The sequence below is a fragment of the Chionomys nivalis genome, chromosome X (assembly GCF_950005125.1).
Source record: "Chionomys nivalis chromosome X, mChiNiv1.1, whole genome shotgun sequence".
Classification (NCBI taxonomy): Eukaryota; Metazoa; Chordata; class Mammalia; order Rodentia; family Cricetidae; genus Chionomys; species Chionomys nivalis.
Window position 1 is genome coordinate 4,250,835 of NC_080112.1, and position 25,210 is coordinate 4,276,044.

The 25,210-nt window shown below is 40.8% G+C and overlaps 1 protein-coding gene across 2 annotated transcripts in view; it reads right to left on the minus strand.

Annotated features, from left to right (window-relative positions):
* Mtm1 (myotubularin 1) overlaps nucleotides 1-25,210 on the minus strand; it is a 120,403-nt gene that overhangs the window by 49,299 nt on the left and 45,894 nt on the right. For both annotated transcript variants that reach the window (XM_057760257.1, XM_057760256.1), the window contains exons 5-6: nucleotides 24,792-24,902; nucleotides 16,036-16,137 (exon numbers count right to left, since the gene is read on the minus strand). In XM_057760257.1, coding sequence (XP_057616240.1) covers nucleotides 16,036-16,137; nucleotides 24,792-24,902 — 213 coding nt within the window. The remainder of the gene's footprint in view (nucleotides 1-16,035; nucleotides 16,138-24,791; nucleotides 24,903-25,210) is intronic.

Sequence of the window (25,210 nt, forward strand, 5' to 3'; positions counted from 1 at the left end):
ACCTGGTTGGTGTTTCTCTGCTCATCTTTCAGTATTTCCTCTTCTAGGAAACCCTTTTATGAATGTTCCCATGAGATCTCGTGTACCACTCTACTATATGCATTTGCTTGTCTACACCGGATATGAAATGCTCTTCTGGATGCTGTTCATGTTTTATTACCATTGCTTAATAAAGAAGCTGCTTTGGCTTATGGGATGGTAGAATATAGCAAGGTGGGAAATCCAAGCAGAGATAGAGGAGGAAAGAAGGCGGAGTTGGGAAGATGTCATGTAGCTGCCAAAGGAGTAACATGCTGGCACCAGTAAGCCACAGCCTAGTGGCAATACAAAGATTAATAAAAATGGGTTAGTTTAAGACAAAAGAGCTAGCTAGAAACATGCCTAAGCCATTGCCCAAACAATGCTGTAATTAATAAAGTTTCGGTGTGATTATTCAAGTCTGAGAGGATGGGAAATGAAAGTGCACTCTCCACTCACATATACCATTCAGGTAATAGTGATCCTTAGGGAGTCCCTAGATATAGTTGGTGGAAATCAGTTCTAGGTTTGCAGTTTCTACCACGACAAAGGTATTGAATGTCCAAGCAAAGGGAAGAGATTAAAAAAAGAGGAACAAAGGAAAGCTGGCCCTCCCAGACAGTGAAACATCTTACAAATCTTGAGCAGCTAAGAGCTGGGTGTGGTGACATATGCCTCTATTCCTAGCACTTGGGAGGTAGAGCTAAATGGATCAGGGCTTCATGGACAGCCTCTTTATACAACATGTTCAAGGCTAGCCTGGGCTAAATGAGACCTTGCCCTCTTCCCTAGGGGAAAAAGCTCATGCCTTCAACAATTAAAATAGTGCTGGGCTGGTATTGTAGCTCAGCAGTAGAGTTCTTGCCCAGCGTACAAAAGATCCTGGGTTACAAAAAATAACAGTACATAGCTAGAATGACAGATGAAAAAGTATGACAATACATGATAGTTTACCTACTTATCAGTCAACAAGTGCTATTTCAACAATATATATATTTGTCCTGTACAAATATATTCCTACTAAGTTTCAAATCAAGGACAAATGGCTGTGGTGCCTATTTAACATATGAAAGTGTACCTGGCTTCCAGGTTCTCCAAGCATCCCTCAGTCCCTGCCTGTTACAGGGCATGGCTGCATACCCTGCTCTCTGTCTCAACTCTCCAGCCCAGGGCCTAGGCTGCCCTTTCCCCAAAGGCTCCTCCCTATATAATGCAGACATTTGGTTATCTACCCCCTTTACCTTTTGCCCTCTTGATGTAGCACCTGTTCCCCTTCTCTCCCACTTCTCTCCTCTACCTTCTTGTCACATAGCTCAGCTGAGCCTAGTCATGCTCACGCTGGGCTCTTCCCTGGCTCTGCCTATGCTCTCCCTTCTACCTACAATAAACTTTCTCTTTCACCATACCTAGAAGCAGTCATGTCCTTCCCTTTCCCTTTATTTCTTTTTTCATCCAATTCCAATCCCAAATAAATCAAACTCCTAAAAGAAAATAACGCTTTTGTAGTTCTAATCAGGGAAGCATTTCCTAAGTGAGCTACACAGCCCAGAAATTATAAAGGCAAATTGTACAGAGAAAAGTTGCCTTCACGGGCCTCAGCTGTCTCTCCTTACGAAGGCCTGCTTACCTTATGCGCCTTGTTGTCACCTAGAAATCTGGATCTGGGGAGCATTCCCATTATTCCCTAACTCACTGAAGTGCTTTTTTTATGCTGAAACTGTATTCTGTATAAATGACATGGGTTTTTATGTTCCTAACTTCCTTCTTGGGTCTAGAATCTGGTATGTGCTAGGAAGAAGGTATCTTAATGACCAACTCCTGCTAAAATCTCTGGGCCCTAAGTCTTACATCCTCCCACTTTTCAGTAACTCTAGAATTTTCCTATATACCAGAGCATGGGTGCCTTTGTAAGCAACTTTTGATAAGAAACCAGGATGAGCTTTTTTTGTTGGAAGTATCACAACGGCATCCTGTCATCACTGGAAGGGAACTCTGGAAGCTGTGGTTAGTGTCCTGGACTTTGTTCTGTGCAGCTTTTCCCTTTGTTGGTTCTACTCTGTACCCTTTGATTACAATAAATCATACCTGTCACACAAGTAAATCATACAGATAAATGGTGAGGTTTGGAAGTTCTAGTGAAATTAATGCACCTGAAGGTAGTCTTACGGATCCCTACTACACAGTCAACAAATTCTACCAAATGAATGTCCTAACGTTTTCCATAGCAAGAGCACTTTATTAGCACAGTCCAAAGTCATACTGAGGCAAACCCGTGCAACTCATATTAAAAGTCAATAGAGCTATTAAACAAGACCAAAAAGGAAATGAGCAGAAGATAGAACATAATGAACATAAGAGCAAAGCTGCAAATATGAAACATTTCAACTATAACATAAATACTTAGCATATTTTGTATTTTGGAGTATTTCATATTATAAATGCTTAGCCTATAAAGTCCATGGAAATGTTCCACAATCCAGAAAACACCAACACTGGAAATATATTTTGTACCAGCACTTTTGCAAAAAGGATATTCAAAGTCTCCCCTAGCACTAGGTAGGCAAGTAATTCACTGAATGAATACACTAGTTGTTGTGGGGTAAAGCATACAGGAAGGGAGTTACTTTTTAAAATGGTTTTACACTTCCTGGGCTTTCAATAAGGAATATCTAAGAGCTATTTAAAATTGAATTGAGGGTTAGGCAGATGGCTCAGTGGGTAATCTGTGAACATGGGAACCTGAGTTCCATATCTCCAGAATGCATATAAAAAGCCAGCTGTAGAGGTGTCTATAACCCCAGTACTGGGAGAAGCAGAAACAAAAGGGCTTGTTGTTAGCCAGTCTAGCTGAAAAATGGTAAGCTCCAGATTCCGTGAGAGACCCTGTCTCAAAGGAATAAGATGGAGAAATGACTGAGGGAAACATCATAATGTTAAGCTCCGGCCTCCATTCAGTGAGTAAACCTGCACCCCGCATGTACATTTACAAAATTAAAATATGTTGAATAAACACTTTACCTAAACAGGCTATTCCAATGGGCTGGCTCCTAGAGATTCATAGTTATTTAATCCACTTATGTAAATATATTCACTGGGTCAATTATTTACTGAGGATCCACTGTAAACAGGTATTAAATGGAGAAAACCACAAGGAGGACAATATCATTGTCTGTAAGGACTTATAAATTCTCCACAGGAGCGAGATGAAGAGGGCACAGTTGTAGATGATTTCTACAAAAAGGGACAGTGGACTCCAAAGGACAGCAGGGTGACTTCCTGACAGATATGCTTGAGGATGTTGGTGGCATTTGAGCAACGCTGGAACGATAAGATGACTCTGGACAGTTTACCAATGATGATGGTAACAAAAAGGTCACATGGTAGCCAGACTCAGAGAAATCTGCATGGCCATTAGCAAATACCTCAGCAGGAGGGTAGGAGAGTGAACAAACAGAGATGGGGCCACCCTGTGGAAGAGACAGAGCTTTCCATTAAAACTGACAGAGAGGGGAAGAAGTTTCCACGGCAAGGATATGAGAACCAGGACTGCATCCAGACAGCATGGACTAGCGGAGATGAGACCAAATACAAGTAGGAAAACTAGCCAAGGCCACTTGTGAACCAAACAGCCTTGGAACAAGAACCGTTTCGATTTAGTCATCACTAAGCAGCTGAGAAAACGCAAGAGGAGGGAGATGACATCAGCTGTGTCTGAGGCACACAGAGGGTATATTTGGAGGGAAGACGAGCGAGTCATTTTAAACAAGCACTTAAAGCTAGGTAGCCACTAAGAAATATGACAGATGTGTAAATCTCGCTTAGAAAGGAAATCCTGGTGGACATGAGAAAAAGATTATCCAGCAAGCAAGAGAAGAAAGCAGACGTTTCTAGAAAACTCACATTTAGCCAAAGAAAAAAATGCAGGAAGAAGAAGAAACCTATCTATGCCTCACAAGTGGGAGGATTATCTAGAAATGTGATACTCTGGTATGTGCAACCCGCTGACATTGTAAACAATGTTGTCATTTATAAAGTTCACACGTGACAACTGTGCAACCGAGTTGCCACAAATCCACAAAATCTCAAAACCAATTTCTCTTAACATGTTGAAGTAAGCTTATGATTTTGTACTGGGCTACATCTACAGCTACCCTTGACCACATGCAGAGCACAGGTCATGGGTCAGACATGCTTAGACAATGGTATCATGAGACTTTTGCTCAACAAACCAACGAGTATATAGTAATAGAAAACCAGTTTTTCAATGTACCAATGAACTTGTGAGAGGAATAAATGTACAGAATCCCCAAACTAGGCACAAACAGGAACATAAAACTTAATGAATTAATTTTCAGGCCTCTTGGGGTTTGTGAGATGGGAAATGAAGCTGATGGGACTTATATTGGGAACTTCCTTCAACAAAGAAGCCTGGCCTTCAAAATGCTTACCTCATAAACCGGGGATAAATGGGACATAATCTCTTTTGGGTTCCAAGAGAGCCTGAGCCTGAATTACTGATGCTGACCAAAGAAGAAAACATACGTCCGACCACTTTCTACCTAGAGACTTTCCAGCCAAAGGTCAGCCTAGCATGTTTCCTAAATCAGAAAATGAATGGTTCCCAAAACATCCAACAGGAGAATGAATTTATAACCTCAAGCTGCTTTAGGGGCTTGGCAGAAGAAATTCGGAACCCTTTCAATTCTGGGCTCAGAGTATTTCCATAGATAATATTTCAAAGAACAGGAGATTCCAGGTAGTAATCAGCAATACAATAAACAGACTCCCAATACTCCCCTTTTGTAGAACAGCCACAAAGACTGAATTTTAATAATTGGACACTACGATAAACAAGTACTTTTTGAAAAGAAGGGCTGTGGAGTGAGAAGGAAGGCTCAAGAGACTCTGTGTGTTTGTGTGTGTGTGTGTGTGTTTTGGGGTGGGGGTGGGGGGTTGTATATGTGAGTGCAATGCTTACAGAAGCCAGAAGAGGGCATCAGATTTCCTGGAGTGAGAGTTACAGGCAATTGTGAGCCATCTGATACAATTCCTGAGGACTGATCTCAGGTCTTCTATAAGAGCACTTAAGTGAACCTGGAGTTCACCAATTAGGTCAGGTTCCAGGAATCTTCCTACCTCCCTTGACCTCCTCAGCAACGGGATTATAAGCACACACCAACCACCATGGTCAGTTTTCTAAATGTAGGTTCTGGGGATTGAACTCAGATTTGCATGCTCTGCTGACCAAGCCATCTCCTCAGTCCTGCTTTTAATGAAGTGTAAGGTTCGGTGCCATTTTGGAATAGTTCTGAATGAATGGATCGGGGTGGGTACGGAGATGATGGTCTTGAGTTCTGGAGTAGATATTGATGAGGCATAGGCAGGCAGGTAATTCAGTTCTTTTGAAGCAGACAGCAATTCTGAGAGGTATCTAGATAAGACCCTGAGCCCAGGAGCTGGTCAGTGTTGAGAAGAACCAAGCACAGTCAAAGGCTTTGAGGAAGACAGCAGTTGGGGGGAAGAGATCAAACAGAAAGAAAGGCTAAGTCTCAGAGAAGGCAAGACAGGAGACTGAAAAATATGGTCAGTTTCTTAATTAGCTAATTTTACTGCTTATTCAAGGGAAAATGTCTTGACCAAAAAGAAACGGAAAATTCAAGACATATTATATAGTACTTAAGCCATGTGTAGGTCGAGAGCACAGAAATGTGTACAGGTACTTCTCATTTTAATTCTCATCTCAAAACACTATTTCCTTTTATCTGTTGATTCTGCAATCAACCTAAAAAGGGAGTCCACTAAATCTTTGCCTCATTTAAAATTTTAATATAATCTAGAAATATTTCTTCATTTCTGAGCTGAATAACAAAGGCAGAGAATAAAACTCCCCCTGGATTCTGTATTCACAGACTCATTTATACCTCTCAAATAATCAAAAGTATGTGTGTGTGCATAACTTACTGCATTAATTTTTATGTAATTATTCTTATAAGCCAGCACATTCAGAGTTGAGCAGGAGAAGATACAGATAAAATGGTCCAGAGCTCAAGTCACATGGCAGGTTTGATTTCATCAAAGTCAGACCCCACCAAAAAGACCCAAATCTCATCATTACCCATTGTACATATGAACTGAAATGTCACACTTCTGCCTTCAAGAATATACATTACTTTGTGTCAGTCAAAAATAGAAACACATACTTAGAAAAATCTAGGCAAGAAGAAATAAGCAGCAGATACTATGAAAAGCAAAGGTAGTGACCAAGGAAACTAATGCCTGCCAATGTTGAGAAGGTCAGTTAAAGACACTGCTCTCATCTTTGGAGACAACATGCCACTAGCCACAGCTAAGGCTGAGCAAGTCAGTTAGTTGCTTTGCTCCTGAAATTTGAGACAGCCAGTACAAGTTCCCGGGCCCTTGCCTGCCTCAACAGATAACAAGGTCAGATGTGTCATGTTCCCAGATGAAAACAAAAGCTGCACCTTCATGACTGCTCATCAGCTCCCAGAGGAACAAAGGGGAAATACTGTGGGGTTCTTAGCCTTGATCCAGAATGTTACCAAGAAATGGGAAGTGCAAATACAAATGTGAAGGAGCCATGTTTCCCTAAAAGCAGTCTGTGTCTGCGTGGGCTGCAGAAACGGAAAGGAGGATGGAAAGCACTCTCTGAAGGATCCCTTTCATTCCACAGTATCATTTCTCCTAGTCTGCACTCCTGGTTGTCATGCTTTCTGGGTTCAAAACTCCGACGACTTCCAGTGAGTCCTTTATCAACTTACAATCCATGGTTTGTGAATAATACTACTAATCTTTATATAGCATCTTTCTTTTAAAGGGCTTAAAGTTTCCCCCACACTATCACAATTCCTTTATTAATAGTCTGTGGGGAGTTGTAGGAGTCATCCATATTTCTCACACCTGCTGGGAAAATGGTGGGCTAATAAGAGAACAGCTGGCATTTACTGGGCACTTACTGAGTGTCAGGCAGTGTTAGCAGCACTTTACACTGAATCCTCACAAAAACTCTATGGGGTAAGAACTGTTATTATCCCCGCTGCAGATGAGAACACTAAAGCACATAAATATTATGTGACTTCCAAAGTCTCTATGCAGGAAACTCACTCTGACAAAGGTCGCTGAACCCGTGGCCTATGCTAGCAGTAGCACACTGGATGAGCTTTGCAGTCAAGTCCCTCACAGATCTCTGTGTCAGTGGCTGCTGTGAGCCGGGCACCTGCAGCTAATGCTTTATATTGAAACAGTGCCTTTCAAAGCTTCTGGACCATGGTTGTAAGTAAGGAACTAACTATAACCCCATCGCTGAGCACACTGCCCCCACATGCACACATCCTTAGAAGAGACATCTCAGGAAACTAAACAGCCCTATTCTGTTGTGCTCTTCATGTTTTCTACTCTAGTCTATTTAAAGAGATGCACCGATTCATGACTCACTAATAGGTTGGGACTGATACATTAAGAAACTTTCATCTAGCTGGATGTAGTGGTGCGTACCTTTAATCCTAGCACTTGGGAGGCAGATGCCGGTGAACGTCTGGGAATTCGAGGCCAGCCTGGTCTACAAAGAGAAACTGTTTCCAAAAAAAAAAAAAAAAAACCCAAGAAACTCTCATGTAAAATTTTTATTATTTCTGATTGCCCCATTTGAGGACAAAATGACCAAACAATCAAGGAACTCAGTGAATGAACTTTGTCATTTGCCATATTTTTGTTGTGTTGACAAACTCTGCTTTCTGTAGTCTTCCCACACTGCACACAGGTACATGACTCTGCTTTCTCCTTTCAGAATACCACAGTTCTTACAAAGCCACGTTATTTACATAAAACTTATGCTGAGCCACGTGCAATTTGTGAGAACTTTTGGTGTTTGAAAAGCAAAGATCAAACAAGAAGTATTTTAGCTGAAACAGAAACTGTCACCTAAAAGCCATGCACACTTTACTGGCTGAGACGGTCAAGTTAATGGTTTGGAGTGGACTCTGTGCTGCTATAAAAGCTCCAGTTCAATTTAAAGTTTTAGCCTTGACTTGAACACGTTGAGTGATGAAGATGGTAATGCTAAGAAGGCAAGAGAGGACCAAAGGGGCGGCCTGATAGAACACCCACTCAGTCCATTCATCCCATAGCTGGTCTTGGAGCCCAGCTTTCTTGGCCTCCAGACACCATTCCTTGCATTCAATAGCAAGTTTATTTCAGACTTCCAATAGTGACAGCAATCACTGAGATAATCCACACTAGTTTATAATGAATGAATGAATGAAATATATGCCCTGACAGTGCTGAAGCATGCATGGGCAGCCTGTAGCTCTGTTGAACTTGTCCATATTGGCTTTCATGGTCTAAGTTGATAAGGACGAGGGACCAGGTCCCTTCCTCAAGAGGGCACCATGGTTGTGAGCTCACAGATGGTTGTGAGCCACCATGTGTTTGCTGGGAATTGAACTCAGGACCTTTGGAAGAGCAGCCAGTGCTCTTAACCACTGAGCCATACACTAGTTTAGTAGTTTTGCAAATATTCACAAAGTGGTTCTTTCTGTTCATGTAAGAGTCCTTATTGTTCAATGCAATCACACTTAGATTATTCTGCCAGGAAGTCTCCTGAGCACACTTTTGAATCCCCACTGTAGCAGTTTGAAAATTTTTGTTTACCCCTGTCTCACAGGAGTAATTTCCCTTTTTCCTTTCTAAACTCTGCCCCCAAAATGGGGACCTGAGGCCTTAACCCTCTGCCTTCTCCAGGATCCAGGTCTAGAAAGGACTTCTCTTTTTCCTGCATTAAAGAGGGAGCATCTATCCTTTCCTCTGTCCACAGATCATTCGTTCACCTTTCTCATACATTAAAGGGTAAAATTTTCTTCCCTGGATATGGTTGCTACTTCTACTTTCTTTTGCTTTTTCCTTTTTCCCCCTTGCTTCCTTTGCTTTCTTCCTCTTTTCCTCTTTCCTTTTCTCATTCTTTACAAACTGATCTCCCTTTAAATCTCTGCAAATTGACCTACATCTCCTCCTAAGTATTCAAACAGTTAAGCCCAGCACTGGGCATATGAAGATAAGGAGAAGTTTCTCCTCCCTGCCCTTCTGCTTCAACTACTCCCCCAAAGGAAATCTTTTCCTGACTTTACTCTCCTGGGAAGAATGCCACCCTTCCCATCACTCAAGCTTCAGAACCAAGGTGAATGTCTCCATGTCCCCACCCTTTCTGACCAAATTGTTGCCCACGTCTATGGAGTCCCTTGTCCTACTGCTTCCTACCTTGGTCCTTGTCTAGGGCCTGTTTTTGTTTTACCTGAAGGTGTTTTCATTTTATCACTTTTCCTTCTGAACCTTAGCAGGTCTCTGTTACTTCCTAGGGCACAAGATTTCCATGGTAGCATTAGCCGTCACCTGATGATTGCAGATCTCATCCTAGCTCCATCTCAGACACCCTGAAATGTTGCAAGCTTTCCCTCTTCTCTACTGAGGGACAGGTCTTGCCTGTAGCCTGAAATCTCACTTTTTCTTCTCTCCTGGCCCACCAGGAACTGAATTCATCCTTTAAGGTTTAACACCTAGTGGGTACCAAATCCACAGAGGCTCCTCCAACCTCCTTCCAGAGAGACACTCCCCATGAATTTCCTCTATATTCCTCTTGCACAACTGAATGAAAACTACCTTATACTGGAGCTACACATATTTGCCATGTCATTTCCACCAGTCTACTAGTATCATTCATCCAGCACTATTTTTCAACTTCCTTGGTTGTTTCTTGATACTACCCAACACAGAACTCGGAAATGAACTCAATTTAGGGAAGCAGTATCAATAGTGGAGCTGTTTATTGTATTGCTTTAGTGACTGATGTGCACATTTTGAAGGATGGATTTTAATAGTTAAAAAATTGTACATGAGAATGAAGTTGTCCGAATCCTTTGTATGAGCAATTCAGTCGATTTTCCCCCCTAGCATATAGCATTACTAACATCCTAAGGAAAGAAGTACGAGTTTCCAGCATAGACATGAAAAACAATCTTGAGTATCAAATTCTCTGTGGATGCCTCCTTCCAGTGGCAGGCATAGGATTCTAAGTCCTAAAAGAAAGATCTATTCCATTCATTTCCATATAATTATTTTTCCATCACTTCTAACAAAACAGTTTAATTAAAATCCTGTCATTATAAGAGCCCCATATGTGGGCTAGGGATGTAGCTCAATGGTAGACTGCCTATCTAGCTGTGTTTCATCCTCAGTCAGCACTCCCCCAAACAAAGTAAAAGCTTTCTTGTACAGAAGCCACTATAGTGAGGCTATAAGAGAAAAAAAAGGTGATGCCTGCCCTGATAAGCTAACAGAATGGACAGGAAGGGTTGGTAAAGAAAATTACAACATAATTATCACACAAGGAAGCTATTATATGTACTCTAAGAAAGGAACCTAACAATGAAACAGAAAATAATTTCTTGAGGGGACCAGACATGGCATGGGATAACAACTCAGACTGAGCAAGACACTAAAGGATGATTGGAGGATAAATATTACAGAGACAAGTGGACTATAAGTTAAAGCGATAAAAATCTAATCTAAGAAACAGTTTTTTAAACCAGAGAGCCACAGCAGTCTTGCATGGTTAGAGTATAGGATATAAATCATGAAGAGTCTCTGAGGTTTTTATGGGGGCAGTGGCATGATTGTACTTTTTTTGAGATAGGGTCTTACTATGCAGCCCTGGTTGGCCTGGAACTTTCCATGTAGACCCGGGGTAACATTGAACTCACAGAAATAACATGCTTCTATCACCTAAGTGCTGGTGGGTTAAAGGCATGCACCACCATGCACAGAGGCAGAACTGTATTTAAATTCAAAACAAAAAGCACAAGATATAATAGCACTATTTAGGAAAAATGGAAGGGAGGGCAGTGAATAAGGGAGAAGCAATTTAGAAGTATAGTTTAATTGAGGAAGCACAAACAAAAATGGGGAAAAATAGGTGAGTAACAAGTAGGACCTATAGGAGCTGCAACTGATATATTTATAAGAGGAAATTCAGGAGAATAATTTTAAAAGGTAACTTTAGGTTACTGAACATCAACAACTGAGGATCCTCAAGCTTGGAGGACATAGAGGACAAAACAGGTCTTAAGAAATGTAGAGAGAAGACAGATTAGAGTGTCAATGAACCTGTAAAGCACATGGACTTCTGGAAGGGAGTTCATTGGGATTAGGGACGTTGGATTCACTCCAAGGCAATGTCAGGGCTAGACTTAGAAGCCATGTACATAGTAGTGATAACTCCATTTATGGGATTAAATGAAATTACCATGGCAAAGTTGATAACATAATGGGAACTGAAAACTGAGGTTAGAACACTAATAAGACATTTACATTGAAGGAAAAGGCAAGGGAAGTAAAGGCTGAGGGAAAAAAGGTCAAGATGGTACAGCAAAACAATAGACAAGATATAAGGAGTTCAGTTTTGTTGAATGTGGGAAGACATGAAATCAAATACAGATGGAAATCAGATAATACATTTGGCCAATAAGAGGCCAAGAGTTCTGTATTACTTACTTTTCTATCACTGTGATAAAATATCCTGATAAAAGCAACTCAAGGGATAAAGGGTTTATTCTGGCTCACAGTTCAAAGGTACAGTCCATCACTGCAGGGAAGTCACAGCAGTAGTAGCTAGAGACAGTTGATCACATCACACTCACAGTCAGAAAGCTGAGAACAATGAATGCTGAAGTTCAACTAGCTTTCTCCTTTTTGTGCCCTCTAGGACCCAAGCTCAGGGAAGGGTGCTGTCCACTTTTAGAGTGGACCTTCCCACAATTAATCTGATCAAATTAATCCTACACACACACACACACACACACACACAAATTGATGGAGGAGGGGCATCTGTCTATTGGTTAATAAAGAAACTGCCTTGGCCCTTTAATAGAAAAGAAAATTAGGTAGGTGGAGTAGAAAGAATAGAATGCTGGGAGAAAGAAGCTGACTCAGGCAGTCGCCATGATTCTCCTCTCCGAGACAGACGCTACCACCTTGTAGTGCTACACAGATTATTAGAAATGGGTTAATCAAGATGTGAGAGTTAGTCAATAAGAGGCTGGAACTAATGGGCCAGGCAGTGTTTAAAAGAATACAGTTTCTGTGTAATTATTTCGGGTAAAGCTAGCTGTGTAGAGCTGGGCAGGAACACGGCCCACTGCTCCTCGTACTACAACAAATTTACAAGGGAGGAAAGCAAACAATAGTCTTACCTAGCTATGATGCCTATGAACTAGAACAACCAGCATGGCACAGTAACGGTAAGGGTGCAATAGTGGCACATATATCTTGGTGATAACCAAAAACACTCTAGTTGGACATAAGACCTGCTCAACAAGTGATGTGTGATTTCCCTCTGTATGCTGTGATTACCATTGATAAATAAAGGAACTGCTTTGGGCCTAGAGCAGAGCTATAGGGGAACAGAACTAGGCAGGGAAAACTAAGCTGAATGCTGAGAGAAAGAAAGGCGGAGAAAGGGAGAAGCCTTTAGCACTGCCAGAGCCAGATGGAACTTTGCCAGTAAGCCACTGCCACGTGGCAATACACAGAAAATGGAGATGGGTTAAATTCAGATGTAAGAATTAGCCAATAAGAAGCTACAGCTAATGGGCCATGTAGTGATTTAAATAATATGGCTTCTGTGTGATTATTTCAGGGTTAAGCATCCAGGAGCCAACAAGCGGCCTTCCTCCAAAAAAACGAGAAAGAAATCATGCCTGCTACTAGAAATCTAACCAACAGTGCAGGGCCAGAGAAGTCATGAATCCTGGAGGAAAACCTAAAACTTCTGCTTTCTAAATCAATGTAATTTATAACTATATTCTAAATGTTTATCCTTGTGCCCACAGATAAGTGTAGTTTTTACCCCTTATCAAAGAAACTTCTCTTTGCAACAGATGGAGATCAATACTGAAAACTACAACTGATCAAAATGCAGAGAACTAGAGATTATGTGATGCCCAGTTCCAACTGATACATCTACAACACAATTCCTACATCTATAGCTCAGGATTCATTTGGGAAGAAGGAGCAGAAAGATTATAAGAGCCAGAGGAACAGAAAGCTTGCTGTGAAATCGTGTTTCCAACAAATGTCAGAGAGTCTACATCTATAAAGTCTCATCAACATGACTGCCCAAACAAGATAGCTAACATGGAAACAAGAAAGCTCACAGGGCCTCAACCCTAAACAAAGAGCTATTGGTAAGTAGGAAGTGCTGAGAGTGGGAAAAATGGTCTTCTCAGGAAAAAGCTTCCTAATTATATCAGATGGTCAGACCTGAGATCATAGGTAACATTATATGGGCTGGTCAGGTTGTATTTATGCATTCAGAAATATATAATACATATATACACACACATACACATATATATGGCTATATATATATATATGGCTATATATATATGGATATATATGTGTATGTGTGTGTGTATATGTGTGTATCTGTGTATGCATGCATGTGTAACAACAATTAAAGAAATAAGGGGGCATGAGCTTGAAAGAGGAGGGAACAAGTGGTGCATAGGGGGAAAATGATATAATTATATTGTACTTTCAAAGTACACTAATTTATATAGTCCCTCAGAGGTGTTCTCAGAGGTTTGTTTCCCAGATAATCTTAAACTCCATCAAGTTGACAATTAACACTGACCATTACCAGATCCTTGAAGGAACTGGCAATAACATTTGATTTTTGCATTTGTTACAGGAATGAATAAGTGAGTTGGTGAAATTAGTGAAGAAGTTTACCATTCAAGTAGAGATGAGTGGTTTAAGGGAAAAACTGGCCTGCCACTTGGACTATTTTTCTAGGGGAATAAGGTTTAAAAGACACAAAGGATGTCAAAGAAAAGAGAAAGGTGATGGCTTAAGATTTGGAAGGAAGATGGAGTAGGGCTTCAGCTTTTTCAAATCTGTTTGTGAGCTATTTCTTAAATTTCTAATAATATAAAAATAGATGTGCATAAACCAAGATACAACATGTTTCTTGACAAAAAAAACCAAAAGACCAATTTCAGTCTCACGTTCATGACAGTTTAAAAGATCCGTTGCTATAAAATATTTATTCTAGTAAAGTTAAAAATATTTATATAGAAACATTTTTAAAGTCTCATTTGATGAGAAATATAGAAAACTTTGGTAGAATTATCCCCAAAGCATATCATATTTTCATCTGCCATTAACGTAAGAGCACTCATTGGATCTTCCTGATGGCTTCTCCCTTCTACCAGGTGAGCATTTCCAGTGAATCCAAAAATTGCTGGTGGTAAGATCCAGAGAGAGAAATGTCTTGTCTCACTAGGAAAAAAAAAACCTAACCAAAAACCAAACTAAAGCAACCTACCATGACAACATATGAAATAGCACAAAAAAGAAACACAAAAACAATATATGACAATTTGGTGGTATGATCCCGCTTCCTCACACTTCTTTCAGTCTCCTACATACAGCAAAGCCCTAGGTTTGATCCTCAGTGCCACATAAACCAGACAAGGTAACGGGACCAACACTGGGGAGGTAGAGGCAAGAGGATTAGAAATTCAAAGTCATTCTCAGCTATATAGTGAAGTTAGGCCAGCCTGGGCTACATAAGACTGATGTGGGAGTGTCATATATCAATCTGTTGATTTCATTGGTTAACTAATAAAGAAACTGCTTGGCCTGATACGTTAGAACATAGGTGGGTGGAGTAAACAGAATGCTGGGAAGAAGGGAAGTGAGGCAGACGCTATGCCTCTCCTCTCCAGGGCAGATGCGATGAAGCTCCGACCCAAGATGGACGTAGGCTAGAATCTTCCTGGTAAGCGCATGCCTCTTGGTGCTACACAGATTATTAGAAATGGGTTAGTCGAGGTATGAGAGTTAGCCAAGAAGAGGCTAGATATAATGGGCCAGGCAGTGTTTAAATGAATACAATTTCCATGTTATTATTTCGGGTATAAAGCTAGCCGGTGGCCGGGAGCTGGGAGGCGGTAGGAAGCGGCCTGCAGCTCATTCAGCATAAGACCTCATTTTAAAAAATAGCTAATTAATAAAACTATTTATACATTTTAAAAGAATTATTTCTTTTCCTTGTTCTCCCCTCAATGAGTGTTCACCTCTAAGTTTACTGAGATTGAAGCAGAGGAGGAAGATAGAGATAAGAGGATGCCAGCAAGGTATAGCAGTAGGAAAAAGAAGTTGAGCGTGGTGACAGACACTTGTCATTCACCACTCAGGAGGCTGAGGTAATATGATCATGAATCTCAGGTGAGCTTAGGCATATGCAGGTCAAATTAGTAGAGTGCTCACTTTGCATGCATAAGGCCCTGGGCTCCATCCAAGCCTCACAGAAACCAGCCATGGTGGTACAAGCTGGTAATCCCAGTTGAGGTGAAGGCATAGAAAGTTTGTGCCATTCTGAGATACATGGGACCCTGTCTCATAGGACGGAGGGAGGGAAGGATGGATGGATGGGTGGAGGGAGGAACAGCTGCAGAGACAGAGAGAGACACACACAGAGAAAGACAGATACACACACACAGACATAGATGAGGAAGGAGGGAGAGGGAAAGAAAGGGAGGAAGGGAGAGGTGAGGAGAGAGAGAAATATGTTTTTGTTTAAATGATCTTAGGATCAGTGGATTTGTTCCCATTTTGAACTTGTGTCACAAAAGTCTGGCTTACTTTGTTTGTTAGCACCAAAATGAAAGTGATGAATTCTGGGAAGAGACTTAACAGTACTGTTCTAAGGTATTTTATTTTCTTACTATCACAGACTAGGTTTTAGAGGGCACACTTTTAATTGGAAAGCACAAGAGGATTCCAGGCTATTTCATACTAGCAGGGGGGAGACCCTTCTGGAACTAAGTAGATCATATTTAAAATACAAAGCAGTGAATCCAGGAAAGAGAAGCCCAATGCACAGGCAGTTTTCACAGAGGAGACCCTACAGAGAATGCAGGTGCTTAGGGGAGCCCTGGACTTTACCAGACTGTGTGCCAGAGGAAAGGCATATCTTGTGAGGATCTCAAACATATCTCTTCTGCTGTGGCCTTCCTGCTTCAATGCGAATCTCAGGTTTCTCAAATCCTAGGCAAAGGAGAAAGCAGAGTTGAGCCTTCAAGGAAAAACATAATTAGCAAAAGAACTCTTCAATTAAGGGAGAAGATTCACTTACATATAAGGGTGATTTATCTAGACTACTAAGAAAATTACATTTTTCTATATCTTGACTTCTGAAATTAGAGAAGAACTGGAGATAGTTCCACTGTAGCCAAGAAAGTAAAGACTAACCACTTTGCCAGAAATGAGGCTGTTTCCAAACCAAAGTGCTGAAGATGAGACAGCAGAAACACATTATAGAAAAAAAAAAAAACACCCAACCATGCCTTGTTCTTTGCCCGTTCACTCTCTACCCCTATGTTCACTGCTTTGCCAGGAACTTTTAATTATTAAACATTACTTAAGTCACATAAAGTTTCAAGAGTACCTGCTATCAAATATAATCTCAATATTGTTAAATGTGTCATTAAAACGCAAACATTCTCTCCCTAAATGATTGGCACTTTATGTTCTCATACAGGCAATATAAGTAATAAACTTTTATTATTCAATTCTAATTTCACAGAGTTCTATATAAGCCACATTAATGTAGTCCACATTAGATATTATTTTACTCTCAGGAACTATAAATTAATGATTCAAAACCATATTTTAATGGCGGCTCCCCACACACATATCTTTAATAGGCAAGAAAAACTTTTAAACTGAATCAAAATAATACAGGGTTCCATAATATCTGTTTGTATTAAACAGAGTATTCTATCTTATTTTTAAGAATGAATGTTTTTTCTATATTGAACTTTCAATTCTCTTCTACTTTTTTTTAAAACTACCTTTTTTTCATTTTACATACCAATCCCAGTTCCCACTCCCTCCCCTCTTCCTGTTCCCTCAACCTTTCCTCGCATGCCACCCCATCCACTCCTCAGAGAGGGTAAGGTACATTGCTTTGAGAATGGACCAAGGCCCTCCCTACTATATCTAGGCTGAGCAAGGTATCCATCCAAAGAGAATGGGTTCCCAAAAAGCTAGTACAAGTTGTAGGGATAAGTCATGGTTCACTGTCAGTGGCCCTGTAGTCTGCCCCCACCATACAACTGTCACCCACATTCCAAGGGACTAGTTTGGTCCTATGTTGGTTCCTTCCTGGTCAGGCTGGAGTTGGTGAGCTCCTATTAGCTCTGGTAAACTGTTTCAGTGGATGAACCCATCATGGTCTTGACCTCTTTGCTCATATTCTCATTCCTCCACTCTTCAACTGGACTTTGGGAGCTCAGTCCAGTGCTCTGCTGCAGGTCTCTGTCTCTGTTTCCATCAGTTGCTAGATAAAGGGTATATGGTGACATTTAAGGTAGTCATTAATCTGACTATAGGACAAGGCCAGTTTGGGCACCCTCTCTACTATTGCTTAGGGTCTTAGCTGGAGTCATCCTGGTAATTTCTCTAGTGCCAGGTTTCTTGATAGTCCCATAATAGCTCCCTCTAGCTCTTTCCTTCTCTCTGTCTCTGTTCTTCCCCCATCTCGACTATCCTGTTCCCTCAAGTTCTCCTAGCCCCTCTCCTTTCCCTTTCACTTCTCCTTCTCTCTCCATCTTCATGCTCCAGTTTTCTCAGGAGATCTTGCCTATTTCCCTTCTCAGGGGGATCTAAATATGTTTCTCTTAGGGTTCTCCTTGTTACTTAGCTTATCTGGGGTCTTGAACTATAGGCTTGTTATCCTTTGCTTGACAGCTAGTATCCATTTATGAGTACATACCATGCTCATCTTTCTGAGTCTAGGTTATTTCACTCAGGATGGTTTTTTCCACTTCCATCCATTTGCATGCAAATTTCAAGATGGCATTGTTTTTTGTTTTTTGTTTTTTTTTTTTTTTACCGCTGAGCAGTATTCCACTGTGTAAATGTACCACATTTTCTTTATCCATTCTTTGAGGGGCATCTAGGTTGTTTCTAATTTCTAGCTATTACAAATGCTGCTGCTATCCCAAAGTCAAGTTGAAGAGTGGGAGGAGTGAGAATATGAGCAAAGAGGTCAAGACCATGATTAGTTCACCCAATGAAACAGTTTACCTGAGCTAATGGGAGCTCACCAATCTTGCCGGACTGGGAAGGAACAAGTATAGGACCACACTAGTCCCTCTGAATGTGGTTGACAGTTGCATGGCTGGGGCAGACTTGGGGGCCAGAATTTATCCCTACTGCATGTACTAGCTTTTGGGGATCCTATTCTCTTTGGATGATACCTTGCTCAGCATATATATAGTAGGGAGGGCCTTGGTCCTTCTCCAAAACAATGTTCCTTACCCTCTCTGAGGAGTGGATGGGGGTGGGGTGGGAGGGTGTGTGGAAGGAATGAGAGGAGGGGAGGGAGTGGAAACTTGGATTGGTATGTATAATAAAAAAGATAGTTTGTTTTCCTTTTTAAAAAATAAAAATAAAAAACAAATACTGCTGCTATGAACATAGTTGAACAAATGTCCTTGTAGTATGGGTATATGCTCAAGAGTAGTATTACTGGTTCCTGAGGTAAGTTGATTACTAATTTTCTGAGAAACCACCATACTGATTTCCAGAGTGGTTGTACAAGTTTACATTCCCACTGGCAATGGAGGAGTGAACCTTCACCTTACAGAATAAGCTATCATTGATGTTTTGATCTTAGCCATTCTGACAGGTGTAAGATGGTATTTCAGAGTCGTTTTGATTTGCATTTCCCTGATGGCTAAAGATGTTGAACATTTCCTTAAGTGTCTTTTGGCCATCTGAGATTCTTCTGTTGAGAAATCTCTGTTTAGTTCTGTACCCTGTTTTTTCAATTGGATTATTTAGTATTTTGATGTTTAATTTCTTAAGTTCTTTATATATTTTGGAGATCAGTCCTTTGTCTGATGTGGAGTTGGCAAAGATCTTTTCCCACTCAGTAGGGTGCCTTTTTGTCTTATTGACTGTGTCCTTTGCTTTACAGAAGCTTCTCAGTTTCAGGAGGTCCCAATTATTTATTGTTGCTCGCAGTGTCTATGCTACTGGGGTTACATTTATGAAGTGATCTCCTGGGCCATGCACTGAAGGCTACTTCCCACTTTCTCTTCTATCAGGTTCAGTGTGGTCAGATTTATATCGAGGTCTTTAATCCATTTGGACTTGAGTTTTGTGCATGGGGATAGATATGGATCTATTTTCATTCTTCTACAGATTGACAACCAGTTATGCCAGAATCATTTGTTAAAGATGCTTTCTTTTTCTATTGTTTAATTTTAGCTCCTTTGTTGAAAATCAGTTGTTCATAGGTTTGTGGATTAATATCCGGGTCTTTGATTAGATTCCATTGGTCAACCTTTCTGTTTTTATGTCAATACCAAGTTGTTTTCATTACTGTAGTTCTATAATAGAGCTTGATGTCAGGGATGGTGATGCTTCCAGAAGTTCCTTTATTGTACAAGATTCTTTTGGATATCCTGGGATTTTTGCTTTTCCATATGAAGTTGATTATTGTTCTTTCAAGTCTTGAACTGTTTGCTTTACCTGTTGATTGTGTTTTTCTTGGTTTTCTTTAAGAGATTTGTTAATTTCTTCCATTTTTTTTGTCTTTTCCACCATTTCTTTAAGAGAATTTTTCATTTCCTCTTTAAAAGTCTTCATCATCCTAACAAAATTATATTTAAAATCTTTTTTTTCCTGCTTCTTCTGGGTTAGGATGACCAGGTCTTCCTGTTGTATGGCCACTGGGTTCTGGTGTTACAATGCTGCTTTTTAGGTTGCTGAATGATTTCTTTCATTAGCACCTACCCATCTCTTCCTCCAATTGGTGCCAGCAGTGTCTTCGCCTCTTGTTCCAATCCTAGCAGTGGCTGTCTGTGTCTTTGGGAGCTGTTCTTGGTCTGCCCTGTACTGTCACTGTCTGTGTGTCAGGGAGTCACTGAGGTCTCTCTTAGCCTGCTCTCTTGGTGCACTCTATGAAGTCACAGCCTGTGCTTCAGAGTTCCTTTGAGGTCGCGGGAGGATTAGAGGGTTTGGGGGCAGAATGGACTTATAGCTTACAGAGTCTAATCGATGGAGTGGGGTGTTGGAGCAATCTACCTGCAGGAAGGTTGTCTGCTGGCTAGAAAAGCTGTGGCAGGTGGGGGAGGGGATGGGGGTTTTGCTCTGGTACTGAGGGCCCAGAGAGTTTGGTGTGCAGCTGGGTGGGTGATTACTCACCTCTTGGCCCTCTCTTAAGAATGAATGCTTTATATGTTATTTTTGTTCAAAACAATCAATCATGGACTCTGGGACTATCTAAGGAGTGAGCTAGACCTAGCCCCTACCATCTTACAATATTCATATTTTACAAAGAGATTTTTTGTTTATTTAATCAATAATACTTTTCAAAAACATTTGTTCTGCTTTTATTTATGTGTATGTGCACAGTATTAGATGCCCTGGAGTGAGAGGTGGTGGTAGGAAGCCTAATGCGTATGCTAAGAACTGAACTCATCCTCTGCAAGAGCAGCAAGCACTGATGACTGCTGAGCCATCTTTCCAACCCAGAGATAAATTTAAGCTTCACAATTCCTCAGTCTGAAGGGCCAGAGAAGGCTTTGTCATATATAATCCAAATGGCAAGTAAAGTAAGAAGACTCCATCCAAGACCGCCGATGAATGACCTGAGGTCAGTCATTCTGAATGCAGATGGCAGCTACTGAGCCTTGCCTGCCCCAGGATCTTATGTTTCCTTTTTTGTTTCTTTTTATTTTTATAACACTGAGGTAGAATCCAGGATTTCATGCATGCCAGGAATACACTCTACCACCCTGTTACATTTCAGGCCCATACTAAAAGCGTGTTACTGGAAAAAGTCCAAAAGTCAATTTATATCATATGCCCCCAAATCTTGGGATATTAGTTGTTGGCACATGATAATCACATGAAAGGAAATGTCATTTCAATCGAATGAGATACATCAAACAGGTTTCCAAGCAGCCCCAGGTAGAACACTAGATAGCTGCTAGCTGTCGGGCCACAAGGACCTGTAAGAAACTTTCCTTCTAATGGTCACAGGGCACTGGCAGCACTACAGCATCATTTTCCTAACTACTCTGTTCCAAATTAGACCATTTCCAAATCAATCTTCACTGTGATCCACCAGTGACTCAGAGGAATACCCTTTACATGTCAAAGCATGAATGACTCAAGCCACTTTCTGTCATCTGATTCAGATGCAATTATAGTAAAAAGACCTTTCTTACCAAAAAGAAAACTGAAGTGAACAAGGCATATGATTCACAGGCAGCAGATCATCTAGTCTGGAACATAAATAGGAGCATACACTAAGTCATACCTGGTTACTTCCAGCTTGACTCATCAGGGAAGGGTAACTAGGAAAGAGCCTTGTAGTTTAAGAGACTCCCTGTTAGACTCAACATGCTTACCAACTGGATCTTATGGAGATACTCAGTGGCTCAATTATTACTAAAGAAAACATGTGACTATCTACCTTGCTGTGGGATAATCCTTCTATAAGCTGTGAATATACATTCCTCTCACTGGTTAATAGAGAATCTGCTTTGCCATATAGCAAGGCAGAATAGGGCCAGGTGGGAAAGTCAAGCTGAAAATACAGAGAGGAGAAGAGTGGGGTCTGGGGGGAAACACCAGCCAGTCTCCCAAGAATCAAGATGCCAGCAGATTGGTAATGCCATGGTCTTGTGGTTAATACAAATGAGTTAATTTAAATGTAAGGACTAGTTAGTAAAAGCCTGAACTAATTAATTAATTGTAATTAATATTAAGCCCCTGAGTGATTATTTAGAAGCAGTTGTGGGACAGGGCAGGACAGAGAAAGCTCCATTTACACTACTTCAATATACTATCCTGTCTTTAAACCAAGTAAGTAGAACTGGGAGAAAAGAGCAAGAGGACTCTCTGGCACTACTGTTCGCCCTGCTGTTTACAAAAAGACTTTAAATTGTTATCAGAGGTGGTAGAGGGCTTGCAGGGTAGTAATTTCCATATCCACAACTACCTTCTCTCCTGTGCCTGTATAAGGTCCATTGGAACCAGCTACTCTATGCAAGTTGCTACTGATGAGTGACAGCCACATGTACACCGCTAAAACAGCCAAGTGTAGGGATCCTTATTTGGGAAGAGAATGCAGTTGATTACCAACTGTAGGTGCAGGGTGATCTATGAAACAGGACAGTGTTTACCCCACTGTCGCAGACTGCTCTTATATCCAAGCCAGGTCTACTACTAAGAAAATGGAATGTGCCTTTTGTGACATCAGTGTTTCTTGGGAGGTAATTTTATTAAAAGGTTGTGCTATGGCTGGGTTGAGTGGCATATGCCTATAATCTCAGTACCATGGAGGAAGATTAAGAGTTCAAGGCCAGCTTTGGCTGCATAGGAGTTCGAAACCAGCTTGAATGACATAAAACCCTGCCTTAAAAAATGTTTTATAACACTACTATAAGGCCTTATCTGTTTGAGGCAAAGGTCAATTAAAAAATTGACATATGTATTTTTTTCCTGGAAAACTATTCCTAAGTTGTTTAAGAGTATACTCTGTCTTATTCATTTGGGAGGATTAATATTTAAATATAAATTTTCCTATTGATGAGGCAACCAAGTACCTTTTTGGAATGACAGTCACGTCAATATCATCAAATTATCAACCATACTGCCTTGAGGATTTACTATAATATCCCTTCCTTTCACACAAAATGCAAAGACCCTTCTTCAAAGTAAATCTCTATACTTCGAGGCCTTACACAGTAGCCAGTAGCTGGGATGGCAAAAAGAATAGGGAAACATGTCATATTTCAACAGAAATAAAAACAGCTGAGGTGGGGCATAGTGGAGAATCTCAGGGCAAGAGTACTCCTTTGGATTCTAGTTGCTTATATCCATGGTGATCTCTTACAAACTGGAGAGGAAAATTGTGTATTGAATTCCCAATACAAACTAAGTATAGGAGTTTGGCTTTTAGAAATTACAGCACCAGAGACTAGAAAATGACTTAGGTTTTAAAACAGGTTCTTTCATTGGCCTTTGGCAATACCAAGGCAAGTTATGACACTTTGTGAAGGCTTCATTCCCCTATCATACAGAATAATGGGCTTGGAGTGCTCAAGACTCAGTACCTTCAGCCAGGCCACTCTGCATAGTCCTTAAGACAAAAACATTACTTTCCAAAACATACAGGAGCATATACAACAGATATCTCATGTAACTCTCCACAGCCTAAAATATTTGCTATCTGGACCTTTTTCTAAAAGTGCAATGACCCCTGCAGTATCAAGATGTCTGGCTGTTACCTGGGACAGTTTCTGAGTCCTGACCTTTAGAGCATGCATACCTTAGAGTCAGCTCTGCACCAGAACTCAAAGATCTACATTTCTCAAAAGCTTTCTGGATGTCTTGAGGTGCACATTTGAGATCTACTGGGACAGATGGCCTCCAAATTTCTTCTAGCTCTTTCTAGAACTGAGCACCACACTATAAATAGTGGTCTTCTGATACCCAGTACATGGAAATCAGGTTGCTAGAAAATTTAACTGTTGTTCACAAAAGGGTTACCTTTGCATATTTGGAGTTCAGCTTTGCCCTTCATTGCACCATAGCAGCAGGGCTCCCTAACTCTTCTAAAACTCTCCATCTACACATCTGTCTGGGAGGGTTGTGCTCAGGAAAGAATGTCAAGTTCCTACTATGTGCTAGGGTGAACACAGATGCTCAATAATTTTCTACTGTAACAATTGGCTAAACCTTATCACAACTAATTTTCCCACTTATCATCCCCAAATAAAATATTAGGCCACTGCCACTGAAAATGGTGATTAGAGTTAAGGAGGCATCCTGCTTACAAAGGGCAAAATCTCTTCTATGCCTCTTTCCTTTCATAGTACGAAGGTGTCTAGGTGGTGATACATGGTGCTATAAAGAGCCAGGAAAACACTTACTTTTAACTCAATCTTATTACTCCTGTGAACTTACAACTAGCATTTAAAAGGAAGAAAAAACGATGTACATGAGGGTGATCAATGGGAGGACAATATTAGTCAACTCCATGGGATAGGCCTATGATTACACAAACTGACCGCCTGAGGAGAAGCAGAGTGAACTAAGATTTAGGAAATGTTATCTATAAAAGTTTCTTCTGCCCCAGCAAGTTAATAAGCAGACCATTTCTTTGAGGAAGTCTTGACTACAGGAGGCCCCGTGTATGAGAACTGTTTCCCCAGGCACTTTCTAAAACCTCAACTCACAAGGGAAGACTCAAGCCTAGAGTTTGAGATTAACAAGAGATTTTGATGATTTTGAACTCAGAAACCCACCTGCCTCTGCCCCCCAAGGCTGGAATTAGAGGTGTACAGTATCACCTGCCTCTGCCCCCCCAAGGCTGGAATTAGAGGTGTATAGCATCACCTGCCTCTGCCCCCAAGGCTGGAATTAGAGGTGTACAGTATCACCTGCCTCTGCCCCCCCAAGGCTGGAATTAGAGGTGTACAGCATCACCTGCCTCTGCCCCCAAGGCTGGAATTAGAGGTGTACAGCATCACCTGCCTCTGCCCCCCCAAGGCTGGAATTAGAGGTGTACAGTATCACCCTTGGAAATGATTTTTAGTTGTAAGCCCATATTAATTTTCTACTATTCAATACTAATTTGCCTTTTTCTTTGTATAAGAAAGCAGCAAATCTCTTACTTTACAAGTAATATCTAGACCATAGGAATTTTCTCCTCTACTTGTCGCGCCTCCCATTTTTTCAATTCTTGATATCACACCCAGAGGAACATCAAGTATTAGAGAAGAATCCTGTAATAGACAAAATTACAAAAGTCAATATTTCTGTCAGCATAATGAAAACATCAAAAACATGTCAAAACAATCACAGTTTCAATTTTTTAAACCTTTGATACATGAGCCATTTAAGAGTAAAAGTAGGCTGTAGATCACACATGAAAGAGCAAACATTACAATAGGCAAGTATGCCATCAAAATGCATCCTCAACTATTTGACATTACCTATAATTCCAGAGGCCTGGGAAGTTGCTCATAGTCTGTTCTGTAGGTCCTCTCATATACTACTCTGATTTCCAGCTAAGTTAAATCCTTCCCTATTG